The sequence below is a fragment of the Megalobrama amblycephala genome, linkage group LG6, assembly GCF_018812025.1.
Source record: "Megalobrama amblycephala isolate DHTTF-2021 linkage group LG6, ASM1881202v1, whole genome shotgun sequence".
NCBI lineage: Eukaryota > Metazoa > Chordata > Actinopteri > Cypriniformes > Xenocyprididae > Megalobrama > Megalobrama amblycephala.
This window is the reverse complement of record NC_063049.1, coordinates 35,699,654-35,715,543: the sequence shown is the minus strand read 5'-3', so window position 1 is coordinate 35,715,543 and position 15,890 is coordinate 35,699,654. Positions and strand designations below refer to the sequence as shown.

Here is a 15,890-nt window from a genome sequence, read left to right as displayed (position 1 = left end):
CAAACTATGAACTGCTGTATTTTTCTTAACTAACATTAACAATGATTAACAAATACAGTAACAAATGTATTGCTCATGATTGTTCATGTTAGGTAATGCATTAAACTAATGTTAAAGAATGAACCTTATTGTATAGTGTTACCGTTTTCTTTTATTGCAAAATCAGAATATATGGTGTGAATTTGTTATAATTTAAATTTATCTAATTAGATTTATTGACGTTTTAGCCATGTTCCTAGGAGCCATACACTTCTAACCAGAAAATGAAAAAAAAAAAAAAAAAAAAAAAAAAAAAAAATATATATATATATATATATATATATATATATATATATATATATATATATATATATATATATGCATTTTTTTTAATCTATATTACATTATTGGTAATCAAATTCCCATCATCCATATATTGAATAGAATATTTATTTTAAACATAGAAATCATATTATTTAGTTTTCTTCTTTTACAATAATAATTTCACTACTTAGATTGGAGTGGATGTTGTCATTTTTGACATGTCCTTGTGTGCTATTCGCCTCTAACATTTGTTTTATTAAAATAATTTCCAGGTATTTTATGTTTACTTCGCTTTTTTTAAATAAAAATTATTTCAAACAAAACATGTTTTCTTCTGAATAATATTTTAATAATATTAGTAATCAGTTTTTGGTAAGTGTTTTTTGTCCACAATTTCATTTTTCATCTTGTTAGTATTTTATTACATCCCAAAACTATTGCAACTAACAAAAGCCTGTTCCTTGACATTTTCCTCAAAGAAGTGCAGTATTTTTTGTGGGAAATTTACCTCACACAAACATCAGTAAGTGCAATGGGTTTGATGAAATCTGTGATGTTTTGTGTATTAGTTACGATATCGTTGGAATAACTTACAGAAAGTTTATTTTTTCCAGCTGATGAACCAAAAAAACATTGACAGCCAATCAGAATCCTTCCTGCTTTAAAGAGCTCAAGCATTTAAAGTGGCAGATGACAAACCTGCAGTGTGCGCTTAGAACAACCAGAACAATATTGTGCATTGGTGAGGACAAATGCTAATATAGTTATCTTTATAGTTATCGTTCTTGGTGTGAACGGGCCATAAAACATCCCATCCTGTTGGATAAAATTGCAAAAATCAGTATGATGATCATATTAACATTTGTTATTATATTATCAAGTGATAATAAAAATAAAAATTAACTTGAGGTTGACACCCTCATGAAGCTAACCCTCAATCCCTTATTGAACTTTAGCTCTTTATTTTCATCCAGCTAGGATTCCTGTTCATTTGATGTTTGTAAGTATTCAAGTATAATGTTGATGTGCCTGATCTTGACATGGGCTTATTTCTTATTTCTATTTTATAGAAATACACACTTATATTACAATACAAACATATTCATTTATCAGTTATAAGTTACAGACACTGCATTATGGAATGACCCATGTACCTTTCCTCTGGTCAATTTTCTCCTATCTTCAAATGAACCATTTGACCTTTTCTATCTTCGTCAGCAATGACACTCTCTTATCTCCCCTTCTTTCAGCTAAAGGCTCTCCTATCGCTGAATCTGCCTCTCGTTCTATAATTATCTCCCTGTTACGCAGAACTGTATAGGTCATACAGTACATGCATGACATGGTGATTCTAATTCAGGCATTTGGCCTGATCTCATCGCTGCCCTGCTGGAAAGGATGCTATTGTTGGTGCACACATGGTGTCCTACATTGATATGTGTGGCTGAAGAAGAATTCACAACGCTAGCATTGTCTAAATTTGCTGGCTCATTTACGTGTGATTTATTCATGCTAAGTGTCCTCTTACAGAATACGCATTTAGTAGAGCGCTGCGGTTTGTATAGAGTCCCTGCTTGCGTTTCGCGTTCGTGTAGGAATAATTCTCTGTAGGCACACTTCAGTATTTGGCTCGGGATGATTTTGGCAGCTCAATCCTCTCCTGCTGAACGTATAGCAGAACACATTGCGTATACAGCTACTCTCAAGGATGGTTTTCGCTGAGTCTTGCCAATGTTCTGTAAAGCCATGTGCCAGATGAGAATGCATCTTTGCTCAGTGTTTGTTATCTGTAAGTCGTCCTAGCATTCTAGGAATTGGTGGGTTTTACCAGGAGTTAATTTATGGCCTTGAGAGGAGGATCTGTTGGAGTAATCAGTCATTGCCTGCACACTCATCATCAGATCGAGCCCCATGCCAAGACCATTGCTAACCATTCACCCCACCCCTCGCAACTTTGACACGTCAAGCCATTTGTAGATTGTAGTGGTGCATTCAATTTTTCATAACCATCAGTAGCAAACAATGTCATGCATTTGACATTTTACTTGTCATAATCTTGGATAATCTCAAAACTTGTTCAAGAATTGTGAGAATGGTAACAATTTTTGTGTTTTATTAAGCTTATATGTGCGATCTGTATTTTTTAATTTATTTAGACCTCACTAAGCGGTCTGACTCAAAATTACTGTTTTTCGGTTTCTCGCACAAACCGATCGGTTCGTGTCTTAGGACATCAGTGTGTCGTCACGAGCCGCAGGGTTTAATTTGGATTTGTCTATGCAAGTTTTTTCGACTCTTATTGTTCGAGTTCCCATTCACTCCCATTATTTGACTGACAGACGGCAGCGGTTGCAGTTAAAAATCATCTTTTGTGTTCAACTGAAGAAACAAACAAACATCAAATTTTCATTTTTGGGTGAACTATCCCTTTAAACTAAAGAAAAAAACAGTTATTTCAAATTTTATAATATTACTGTTTTTATTGTATTTTAATCAGATAAATGCAGCCTTGGTGAGCATAAAAGAAAATCTTTCAAAAACTTGAAAAATCTTACCGACCTCAAACTTCGAAGATAAATGGGTAGTTCACCCCCCCAAAAAATCATCATTTACTCACTCCATGTTGTTCCAAACCCATATCACCATTTTATTAAAGGGATAGTTCACCCAAAAATGAAAATGATCCCATGATTTACTTGCCCTCAAGCCATCCTAGGTGAATATGACTATCTTCTTTCAGGCGAACATAATCTTAGATATATTTTTAGATATATATCTTAGATATAAGGTTTATAAAGGTTGTGAATGGTGGGCCTCATTTTGAAGCCAAAAATAATGCATCCATCCATTAAAAAAGTAATACATATGACTCCAGTGGGTTAATTAAGGCCTTCTGAAGCAAAGCGAAGCAATGCGTTTTTGTAAGAAAAATATCCATATTTAAAATTTTATAAATTCAAATAACTAGCTTTGGTGGATGACCATACGCAGAACGCGCAAGTGGATTTGCGCCAAATGAGTAATCCTCTGACGCGATGTATGACGCAGGATGTAGGAGTATTGTAAGCTTAGACGCCTCTCGTGGTTCAAAGAAACAGGGCTGTGCAACAAATTTAAGCTCCTCTTCTCTTATATTGAAATCCTCCGAAATTTCTCTTTAAAAATTATCGGTTTAGTTTAATTATCGATTTGTTTTGCTCTATCCTCTGTGCCTCGGCATTCATCATTATGTTGTGCATCAGGTCAAAGGATACTCTTCCGCCGCAAATTAACTTTCTGCGCACGGTCGTTTGCCGGAAGCTAGTTATTTGAATTTATAAAGTTTTAAATATGGATATTTTTCTTACAAAAACGCATCGCTTCGCTTCAGAAGGCCTTTATTAACCCACTGGAGTCGTATGGATTACTTTTTTGTGGACGGATGCATTATTTTTGACTTTAAAACGCAGCCTCCCATTCACAACCATTATAAACCTTGGAGGACTGAGGATATTTTTAAAGGTGCCATCGAACGTTTTTTACAAGATGTAATATAAGTCTAAGGTGTCCCCTGAATGTGTCTGTGAAGTTTCAGCTCAAAATACCCCATAGATTTTTTTAATTCATTTTTTTAACTGCCTATTTTGGGGCATAATTAGAAATGCGCCGATTCAGGTTGCGGCCCCTTTAAATGCTCGCGCTCCCCGCCCACGGAGCTCGTGCTTACCTTAAACAGTGCATAAACAAAGTTTACACAGCTAATATAACCCTCAAAATGGATCTTTACAAAGTGTTCGTCATGCATACTGCATGCATGCGTCGGATTATGTGAGTATAGTATTTATTTGGATGTTTACATTTGATTCTGAATGAATTTGAGGCTGTGATCCGTGGCTAACGGCTAATGCTACACAGTTGGAGAGATTTATAAAGAATGAAGTTGTGTTTGTGCATTATACAGACTGCAAGTGTTTAATAATGAAAATAACGACGGCTCTTGTCTCCGTGAATACAGTAAGAAACGATGGTAACTTTAACCACATTTAACAGTACATTAGCAACATGCTAACGAAACATTTAGAAAGACAGTTTACAAATATCACTAAAAATATCATGTTATCATGGATCATGTCAGTTATTATCGCTCCATCTGCCATTTTTCGCTGTTGTCCTTGCTTGCTTACCTAATCTGTTGATTCAGCTGTGCACAGATCCAGACGTCCTGCCCTTGTCTAAAGCCTTGAACATGAGCTGGCATATGCAAATATTGGGGGCGTACACCCCGACTGTTACGTAACAGTCTGTGTTATGTTGAGATTCGCCTGTTCTTCGGAGGTCTTTTAAACAAATGAGATTTATATAAGAAGGAGGAAACAATGGAGTTTGAGACTCACTGTATGTCATTTCCATGTACTGAACTCTTGTTATTCAACTATGCCAATATAAATTCAATTTTTAATTCTAGGGCACCTTTAAGTAAATCTCTGATTGTGTTTTTCTGAAAGAAGATAGTCATATACACCTAGGATGGTCATAAAGGCATCATAAAATGAATCCATATTAATCGAGCGGTTTGATCCAAGTCTTGCTGGAGACTTAGCGACGCTTAAAACAATTAATATTTGGCTGGTCATGTGATCTCAAAATGGAAGATGAGGCGAGACCTCATAAGGCCGTCCACTTCAATCCTATAGACTTTCATTGAAAGAGGGACTTGAGTCATATTTAGGTTCCAGAATTTCGTAGAGACTTGGAGATGGCATGTTTTCACTCTCCAATGAGTTTTTTCTTTTTTTATCATTTGAATATCCAATCCAATATTTTTACATTATGCGTTATATACAATTGCAATCAAAAGTGCTTTCTATCAGATTTCTCAAAGTGCTGGAATGGTTACAGGTTTTCTGAGTAAGAGTGGAACATGATGCAAGTTTGCAGTTGACTGTTTTTGTACTGTGGCCGAGATCCTTCTGCAGTGGAAGAGTCCAGAATAATAACCTCCATTCAGTGAACAAAACTGAAAGGACTGGGCCACCTACGCCATAGTAATTGACAAATGTGGCAAAGTATACAGAACATAAGTGTTGATTGTGAAAGTCACAATACCCCTGATTATCAAGTTTGTCAGAGACTCCAATTAAAATGTCCTCTTGCCAGCCAAGTGCTGTGCTTGTTAATTCCAAATGGTGAGCTCAAGCATCACAATCTAGCCCTAGATCACCGATTAATTTGGAGCCGTTTCTCATCCCGCCACTTCGCCGGTGCTGCCTTGAGCCAACAGAAACATTGCACATTTTAGTAACTTGGCTACTCCATAGTTTTGAGATGACAAATGGGTTCTGATAGCACAATGAAGTCTTAATTGGTTACTGCAAAGTGGGCTGAAGGCCAGCAGTGTGTCATTTTGTTTGTTTTGGAAAAAGTTCATAGAAGCCTCAATGTGCCTTGACAATTAGTGAGTATGGTTTGTGGCTGAAAGGGAAATGAAAGAATAGCTACACTAGATTTAACATGGAGGAAGATTATTACTCAGTAGCTTCTTAATACACATTTCAAACCTGGAAATAAATGTGGTTATATGACTCTTTTGTTATGTGTTCATGGCTTAAAGTGATATTCACAGAAGTCTTATTGTTTGCACAGATCAGCATCGATGGATTCCTTCCCAAACCAGGCTCAGAATTGAATTCCACCAGCTCCTATACGCCTGATAAAACATTCATCTTTGTAAATAGCCGACCTGTGCATCACAAAGAAATACTTAAGGTAATTATAAACCAATATACCTACGTTATTGAAATTTGTATATGAATTTTTTCCTGTAAAATGAAATGTCCTTGCATAACTGTGAAATTTCGATGTCAATCTCAATTTAGACAGAATTTTTGGCAAACTATCCCTTTAAAATAACAGATGCTTCAATTGCATTATACTGTCCACATCAATCATTTGAATTAATGTGGTAAATTTACCATAAATGCATTTATTAACATTAGAGTGATACTGTACAATAACTGAGGTAAAACATCACAAGAGGGACTGAAAGAGTCATATTTAGGTTCTAGAATATCATAGCATGTTTTCACTCTCAAATGATTTTTGTCATCATTTTATCATTAGAATATCCAATAATTTTGCACTGTGCGTTAAATGCAGTTGCAATCAAAAGTGCTTTCTGTCAGTTTTCTCCATGGCATGTTTAAATCAATAAAATTGTGTAAATGTTTCTATCCAGTCAGTGCAGAACAAGCTGATGAAAATCTATAGTTGATGTTGCCATCAGATGATTTCTTAGTAACGACACAAAGTGTAAAATTTACAAACGGGTTAGAAGTAAAGTTGTAAACTTATGGCGACGCTTGTATCCTCACAGTCTTCTTGTGAATGCACATTTTACCCTGCAGCTTATCAAGCAATACTACACCAGTGCTCAATCGAATAATGAATCTGCAAACCGCCGATATCCCCTTTTAATGATGAACATCACCATACCCGCCTCGACGGTGGATGTTAACCTGACACCCGATAAAACTGAAGTGATGCTACAGAATAAGGTACAAAAATTTAGACTGTCTTATCTACATTTATGCTTAAAGTAAAACACTGTTTATATCATGCTAATTGAACTTTCATTAACACTTTTCACCAGGAAGAAGTCCTGTTGGCGGTGGAGACTATGTTAATCTCCTTATACGGGTACTCCACTGGTGATGATAATCTCAAAACAGGTGGAAATCAGCCCAACGCTAGTTCTTCTGTGGACGTACCTGAACACACTAACGTAGTTGTACCTACAGCTACGACAGATATTAGTTTGAATGACCCAGAATTGCTTGAGAATTCTTCCACAAATGCAGATAAACAAGATGGTGAGATATCCTTGAGCAACACTGCAAACACCAGCTCCTCTTCGATTTCTGAGGATTGGGTGATCAACAGAAGCTCAAGTGATTTTGACAGTATTAATTCCTCATTACCTGCTGACGATGTTGTAATGAACTCTACAGCTGATCTAAACTGTAACTCCCCAAAGGCGTCTAAGAGTGACAGTGGCCCTGGTCAAGAGAGCGAAGTATCTGCTGAGAGCTGGAGTGCAGGCAGGGCCTTCTCAAATCAAATCACTGGAGAATGCCTAGAACCCGTGAAACTCCATGTCCCAAAGGCAAACGAAGACCTCGGAGGAACTGAGCCCACAAGTACGAGGTCTAGCCCGTCCAAGAGGCCCACTAATGTGATTGTGGAGAAAATGGCCAAGCTGACAGCCTACGAGCTAATCAGCAACCGCTCTGTGCGTCAGCCCTCGTCTGCCTTTTCACTGTTTGAGCAAGACACCAGATCGCAGGTCCTCCAGGAGAACCCAAGAGCCAGTCCTCAGGATGTCACAACTGCTGTGAAAGAGAGATGGGAAAGCCTCGGGGAGGAAGACCGCAAGAAGTAAGTTTCCAGATTTCACCCTCCAAGACACAGTTTCCAGTTGTTGTGATTCACTCTCTGTGTAGCGAGAGAAAAATAGACCTGCCACTATTAAGCGTAAAATATGGATTGGAAAATCTGCTTGGCCTGGTCGTGTTTCTATCTGAAGGAAGAATTGATGAACTTTTTTGTATTTTCCAGAAAACTGTGTTTGATTACTTGGTTTGATGGTCAATATGCCTGTTTTCCATTGTAAAAGAGGTATTCCGTTTTTTTTCCAAAGAATGCCACATTCTTTCAGTTCCTTGGAGTCTCAGGTGCCAGAAGATTCCAGTTCATTCTATACCAGATGAAGTCCGTATCTGCCTAATTTATTGTTTTTTATGAGCTCCAGGAAAACTTGGGTTGGATATATGGATGTATCTTATTTTATCACGCTAGACTACCAGTCAAATGTTTGGACACACCTACTAATTCTTTATTATTACTCTTTTCCACGTTTTAGAAAAATAGTCATCAAACTATGAAATAACACGAATGGAAGTATGGCAAATATGTAGTAACCAAAAATAATCATGTTACCCTTTGCCTGGATTCCAGCTCGGCACAGTCTAGCCATGAGGTGCATCCTGGGATGGTTTTTAATCTGTACTAAAGGAGTTCCCATGTATGCTAGACTCTTTCTGGCTGCTTTTTTTGTCACTTTGTGACCTAAGTCATCTATTTAAAAAAATAATAATTAAACTGCTTCTCTGCATTGGGTTAATGATTTTTTTTAAACAAATGATTTAGGCCAGATAATGAAATGCAGGTAGCAAAAAAGGGCTCAGCATACCCTTCTATTTGGGGTTGGTGAGGTTTTTTAATGTTTTTGAAAGAAGTCTCTTATGCTTAAAAAGGGTGCATTAAAAATACAGTAAAAACAGTAATATTGTGAAAAAGTATTACATTTTAAAATACCTGTTTTTCATTTGAATATATTTTAAAATGTTATTTATTCCTGTGATGGAAAAGGTGAATTACTCCAATTTTTAGTATCACATGATCCTTCACATGAATATGCTGATATGGTGTTCAAGAAACATTTCTTATTATTATCAGTTAAAAACAGTTGTGCTGTTTAAGGGGTTAGTTCACCCAAAAATGAAAATTTTGTCATCATTTACTCACCCTCATGTCATTCCAAACCTGTAAGACTTTCGTTCATCTTTAGAACACAAATTAAGATATTTTTGATGAAATCTGAGAGCTTTCTGTCTCTCCATAGACAGCTACGCAACTGACACTTTGATGCTTCAAAAAGTTCATGAAGAGATTGTAAAACTAATCCAAATGAATTGAGTGGTTTAGTCCAAATTTTCTGAAGAGACTCGATAGCTTTATATGATGAACGGGTTCAATTTAGGCTTCTATTCACATATAAACTTTGATCGTTAATGAACATAAACAGAAGTTCAACTGAACCTGCTTCACGCATGTGCATAACACATGAGAATGAACCTCATAGGTTCTTGCACACTTCAACCAAACATGCTTGAGCTTCCGTTTACCACAACTGATGTGTGTGTTGATGAATGTTTATATATGAATAACAGCCTAAATTAAATCTGTTCATCATATAAAGCGATCATGACTCTTCAGAAAATTTGGACTAAATGGCTTAATTCATATGGATTAGTTTTTCGATCTCTTTATGAACTTTTTGAAGCGTCAAAGTGGTAGTTGCATAGCTGTCAATGGAGGGACAGAAATCGCTCAGATTTCAGCAAAAAGATCTTCATTTGTTTTCCGAAGATGAACGAAGGACATGAGGGTGTGTGATTAATGACAGAATTTTCATTTTTGGGTGAACTAACCCTTTAATATTTTTGTGATATATTTTATTTAGGATTCTTTGATGAATAGAAAGTTCAAACGAAAAAAAATCTTTTTGTAACATTATAAATGTCTTTACTGTCTCTCTTGATAAATTTAATGCATTCTTGCAGAATAAATAAATGTATTTTCTTTCGAAAAAAGAAAAAAATATCTCACTGACCCCAAACTTTTAAACTACATTCTAATTCGAGAGAGATTTTAATTGACAAAAACCTGTTGTGCAAGATGAGTCATCAAGATTTTTGTGCGTTTTGGTGTGACTATAAATTTGGGTATCTCTGTTAAAAGTTAATTTTGTAAAGCGCACTAGCTTATAGGTAGATTGCCTCAAAGCTAAGACGCATCAATTTAAAGCCACAAAAATCTAATTTTTAATTTTAATTCTAAAATCTTTTTAACTTCCAAACCTCATATTAAAAGAGCAAAGTACATCGGGAATACAGTTATCGCTTTAAACAAAAAGAGGTTATCCCCTCTCACAAAATAGTCTAAATCACAGCACGCTAAGTCAGCATAATTAAATGAATGGAAAGTGTATCTCAGCATTGCTAGTGGCACTTATGCACCACATGGAAAAAGGCATCTGAATCCTGTTGCGCGTTACTGCCGTCTTAAACGTGAAATAGCAAGCTTGTTTTCCGTACTGTACTGTAGCATGCGTTTCTGAGAATCATATTTACATGGATCCACGTAACATGGGTCCATCACATATGGGCATGCTGAGCTAAGGGGTCAGAGATTGTTGACATGGATGTTTGGGGGAGGGAGTAACATGCTTGTTATATTTTGGTTGCAGTGGTCTGATGCAGCTATAAAATGGCTGGCGCTGATCCAGCGACTCTATATGAACTTGGTTTACATCCAAAGTGCCCACACCATGGGAACATTGCTTTCTTATTGCATGGTTTATGTGCGTTTGATGCTCGTTATGAATTCCAGGCTGAAAATGCAAACCGTGCTCCCTAAATGACTTTCATCATGTATGCGAGTGTCCACTGAGGTCCAACTCAGAAGGCAAGAGAGGATGGCGTCTTCATTTGCTGTTTCTACATTCATCCTCTCACTGGAGATATTGTGGTCGGCTACTTGATGTGCATGGCAGTGTTATTTTAGTATAATTGATATACTATTATAGTTTGTGTTAATATTTTGATTTTAGATTTTATTTTTATCTTTTCTGCTTTCACTTTATTTCTTTAAAGTTTCACTAATTTTGTTGTCTTTTTTTTTTAAAAATATGTCCATAGTTTTATTCATTTATTTAGTTTTGGTTATTTTAGTACTTTAAAGGGGAGCTATAATGCCCCTTTTACAAGATGTAATATAAGTCTCTGGTGTCCCCAGAATGTGTCTGTGAAGTTTCAGCTCAAAAAACCCCACAGATCATTTATTATAGCTTGTCAAATTTGCCCCTATTTGGGTGCGAGTAAAAACATGCCATTTATTTTTTGTCCCTTTAAATGCAAATGAGCTGCTGCTCCCGGCCCACTTTCCCAAAGGGGGTGGAGCTTTAACAGCTCGTGCTTCAGTTGCTCAACAGCAACAAAGCTGGAGAATCTCACGCAGATGTCAGATATTGTCAGTAACGGTGTTTAGCCTTACATTGTTACATACATATAGTAAAATGCCATTTATTGATGGCAAGGCTGAATTTTCAGCATTACTCCAGTCTTCACTGGCACATCTTTTGTAACATTATTAAGGTCTGCACTCCACTGTTAAGGAAGTATTCATTTCTTTTTTTTTTTTTTTTTCTAAGCTTTTTCCCTTTTTTTTTATATGTAAATGTCAACCTCAAAGTCAGTTTATACGTTTTCACTGTGTTCAAACAGCAAACTAAAGTCCAAAAGCCCTCAGGTCAAGAACCCATTTCAGTGTACATGGCAGGGGATACCCTCAAGCTTCAACCTTCTGTTCCATTATGAAATCATTTATCTCCCCCATTGGCCTCTTACTGCTTTTCTCTTCAGCACATTTCATGCCTTCATCTTGATTGGTCTGGTTTTTATCAGCATTTGCATGTTGATTTGCATCTTTCTCTTGCACCCGAGCTTTATGCTTCGAAACCATACAGTGCGTTTGAAATAGTGCCCGGTCCTTTGTACAGTAGTGAGCTCAGGGCAATGGCACAGCTGTTAATTGGCAAACCCATCGAGAAACTTCCAGTGGAGGGTCAGGGCTGCGTGTTTTTACAGGCTCTCTCCCCCCTCCCTTGCTGCTCTCCGGCCCCCATCTGGTCACAGGTAGCAGATGTTTTTTATCTCGCCTGTTTCTGCACATATTCTACTCTGTGATTTACAGCAGCCCACTTAGAATCACTAGAGCAAATTAAATCAAGGTTCCTTGTGTGAATTGAGGATATTTAATTAGTCACAACTTCTGACCTCTTCGCTAAAACTCGTTCGTACCCAGCCTGCAAATTAATAGGCCAAAAGCGAAGTGTTTCAAACCATCTGTCTTTTTTGTTGTTTTGTTTTGTTTTTCATCTCTTATTACTATTTACCACATATTAGTATGATAATAAAGTATATAAAATAGTAAAGTAATAAAAACATTAAATAAAACTGGAAGCATATGAAGAAACCCTAAAGAAATAAAAAAAATAAATAAATGTAAACATCAAAACTATCTTATATTTAGCTTCTTCAAAGTAGTCTTTTTAAAAATAGTATTGAATTTATTTTATTTTAATAATTTAAAACAAATATTTATCTTTTTGTCATAAACTATACATCAAAAACTAAACTATAAAACATTAAAAAAAATAATTTTGTGAAGAAATTCACACTTTATATTTAAATATTTTATATTTATATTAAGCCAGTGTTATTTTAGTATCGAGACACTATTATATTTTTTATTATTATTTTGAATTAGTTTTATTTTTTATATTTTCCACTTTTAATTTAAATTAAATTTTAGAATTTTTGTTGTGTATTTTTGTAAAAAAAAAAAATTAAATATGCATATATAGCTTTTATTTTTATATTTTTTTTGTTTTAGTTTTAGTTATTTTAGTAACTCAAGTAAAATTAAATGAAAATAAGAAATTTTACCTGGGCAATTAGCTGAAAAAGTAAATTTAAGTTTTTTTATATATATTTTATTTAATTTCAGTTAATGTTTATTTTATTTCAAGTAAAAAAAAAGTTTTTTTTAATTCGTTTTAGTTGACTAGAATAACCCTGCTTCAAGCATTTAAGCAAAAGTCTAAATCAGCACATTTTTAAGACAAATTCAGTCCAAAATATTGGCTGGTAGTGATGATCAACTACTTTTTATGTCATTAAGTATATCTCCTAACCACATTTGAACAGATACACAAAGGAAATACAAAATGTAGAACTATGACTGTAACAAAATACATGTTCTTGTATCACATCCCATCTTAGGTATGAAAGCAAGGCAGAAAAGTCTCTGAACGCCTACAACCTTCAAAGGAAGAGGGCAACGGAGGGAGGTGGCCAGTGCGGAGAGGGCAAGAAGCAGATGAGCGCCGAGTCTTCATTGAACAAAGCTCAAGGCGTGAAGCGCAAGGCCCCCCTCGCCAACCAGCAGGCCCTGGACAAACTCTTCTCCTCTCAGCCCTCGAGTAAAAGGAGCCTTGCCAAGCTCTCCAAACCCCTCCCGTTCAGTATTGCAACCCTCAAGCAGAGTCTTAACCTCCTCTCCTACCAGAACAGCTCAAGTGCGCAGGGCCTCAGGCTTGTAAACCGCTTGGCTTCTCACGGTGCCTGGGTCGTTTTATGCGGCAGAAAGCTCATGTTGTTGAACCCGTTTCGAGTGGAGGAGGCCTTGCTGTTTAAAAGACTTCTGAAGAATAATATACTTCCAACAGTGAGGCTGCAGACCCCTATACTGCTGACAGATGGGTAGCCCGTCTCATTTTCTCACCTAATGATGATATTCTCAATGTGTACAAACCGTAAATGTAAAAAATATTCATGTACAATATTAAAAATTAATGGTTATAGTAGTCATATTTAAATATGGAAGTACTATATACGTTTAGTGGCTGTATTAATCCTCACTATTCTGAATACTTAATAGAATCTCTAATATTTTATATTTGCATATTAACATACGCTTCCTTTCCCAGGTCGCTTGGTGGGCCAGAGTACATGGATGTTCTCCTGAACATGGAGAAAGACAGTGCCTGCTTTAATGGAGACGTCTACTTCACTGATCCAAGGCTTGTGGCAAATGGTTTTGAGATTAGGATGATTCCAGGTAACACTCAAAGAATATATATTTAACGTATGCAGAGCCTAAAATTAACACTCGCTAAGCTGCAAATGCGAGTAAAAATCAATCGCCAGTAATATTTTTATGAATTCTAACAATGCAACGTTGTGAGAATATGAACGTAAACAAACGTGAATGGGACAGTTGACAGGCCGGCGCAGCATTGTCACAAGTGTTTAAGCCTCGGCATTTTGAATATTCAAGCGCGAGAAGATGCGATGCAAAGTTAGTTCATTGCACCAGAAAGCTGTGTCTCAGACAGTGCGCAAATACTGAATTGAGCTCTCTTTCATGTGTTCTTCCGAAAAAAAAACCCACAAAAATATGTCAAAAATGCCCCTCTCAGCGAGTATCGTAGTAAACAGTCGGTTATGGCTTTAAGTGAACCTAAACAGTAGAGAAACCAGTACCTGGATCCATGAATTAAGTGACAGCAGCCTAATATTTCTGCTGCTCTCTGTTTTTTTAATGTTAATCAAACAACAAAGGAAAGAAAAAAATCATTCACTGCTCTTGACTGAATAACTTTTGTAACTTTATTAAGGATTAATCTATGTTTAATTTATACATTGAAAAATATCCAATGTTATTTTACATTTGATTACTTTATTCAGTTCTCTACTGTTAATTGTCTTTAATGTTTTAAATTTATATTAGCTCGGCTAGTAGTTTTAGCTGTGCTATCGAAATTGGAATAGAGAATTGTGAATTTTCGCTGGTTATCTTAAATTTTGGTGTCATATAACTGCAAAAAAAAAAAAAGTTTCATGGCTGGTAAAAAATATTTATGGCTGGTAAATTTTCTTAAATCACCAGCCATTGGCAGGTGTGGCAAAAAGTTATTTTAAAGGATTAGTCCACTTTTAAATACACTTTTCCTGATAAATTTACTCACCCCCATGTCATCCAAGATGTTCATGTCTTTCTTTCGTCAGTCGAAAAGAAATGAAGGTTTTTGAGGAAAACATTCCAGGATTTTTCTCCTTACAGTGGATTTCAATGGCTACCAACAGATTGAAGGTCAAAATTACAGTTTCAATGCAGCTTCAAGGGCTTTAAACGATATCAGATGAGTAATAAGGGTCTTATCTAGCGAATCGATCGGTCATTTTCGAAAAAAATACAACCGTTTATGCTTTACAAACAAAATATCACCTTGAACGTACTTTCCGCTTCCGCATTCTTCATAACGCTTACGCTGAATGTCCTACGCCTTCCCTATTCTACTTACGGAATGAACGCGGCGCCAGTTTAGTTTTGATCCGTAACTTGAATAGGGAAGGCGTAGGACATTCAGCGTAAACGTTATGAAGAATGCGGAAGCGTAAAGTACGTTCAAGGCGATATTTTGTTTATAAAGCATAAACGGTTGTATTTTTTCCGAAAATGACCGATCGATTCGCTAGATAAGACCCTTATTACTCATCTGGTATTGTTTAAAGCCCTTGAAGCTGCACTGAAACTGTAATTTTGACTTTCAACCTGTTGGTAGCCATTGAAATCCACTGTAAGGAGAATAATCCTGGAATGTTTTCCTCAAAAACCTTCATTTCTTTTCGACTGACGAAAGAAAGACATGAACATCTTGGATGACATGGGGGTGAGTAAATTTATCAGGAAAAGTGTACTTAAAAGTGGACTAATCCTTTAAGGCCCTGAATGTATGTGTGTGTGAGTGTGTGTTATATTCGGTTGAACTAGTTTAATTCACACTTTTTTTAAATGGCATAGTTCACCCAAAAATGAAAATTCATAATTTACTACTTCTTCTGCTGAACCAAACCCTTTTAGTGACCATTGACTTCCACTCCATAAACAAAAAAGATCCCACAAAAATGTCAGCATTTACTACTACTTCTAAACACAACAGAACATATTTTGAAGAATGCTGGTAACCAAACTGTTTTGGTGACGTCCCTCGTGTGCCCCCGCTCACATACAGTACTATAGTCTAGAAGACTTCGAACAAATAAACGAATGGACTGTCAATGTACGTCACTCAGCCAATCAAAAAAGTGGAGCGAAACTATATAAATATAACCCTAAAGAATCATAATCATTTGAAATAATGA

General features: G+C 36.1%; 1 protein-coding gene across 1 annotated transcript in view; it reads left to right on the top strand.

Annotated features, from left to right (window-relative positions):
• The window catches only part of pms1 (PMS1 homolog 1, mismatch repair system component), a 32,138-nt gene that overhangs the window by 9,156 nt on the left and 7,092 nt on the right, over nucleotides 1–15,890 (top strand). Inside the window, exons 7-11 of the mRNA XM_048194354.1 lie at nucleotides 5,926–6,048; nucleotides 6,687–6,836; nucleotides 6,932–7,716; nucleotides 12,966–13,445; nucleotides 13,673–13,803. Coding sequence (XP_048050311.1) covers nucleotides 5,926–6,048; nucleotides 6,687–6,836; nucleotides 6,932–7,716; nucleotides 12,966–13,445; nucleotides 13,673–13,803 — 1,669 coding nt within the window. The remainder of the gene's footprint in view (nucleotides 1–5,925; nucleotides 6,049–6,686; nucleotides 6,837–6,931; nucleotides 7,717–12,965; nucleotides 13,446–13,672; nucleotides 13,804–15,890) is intronic.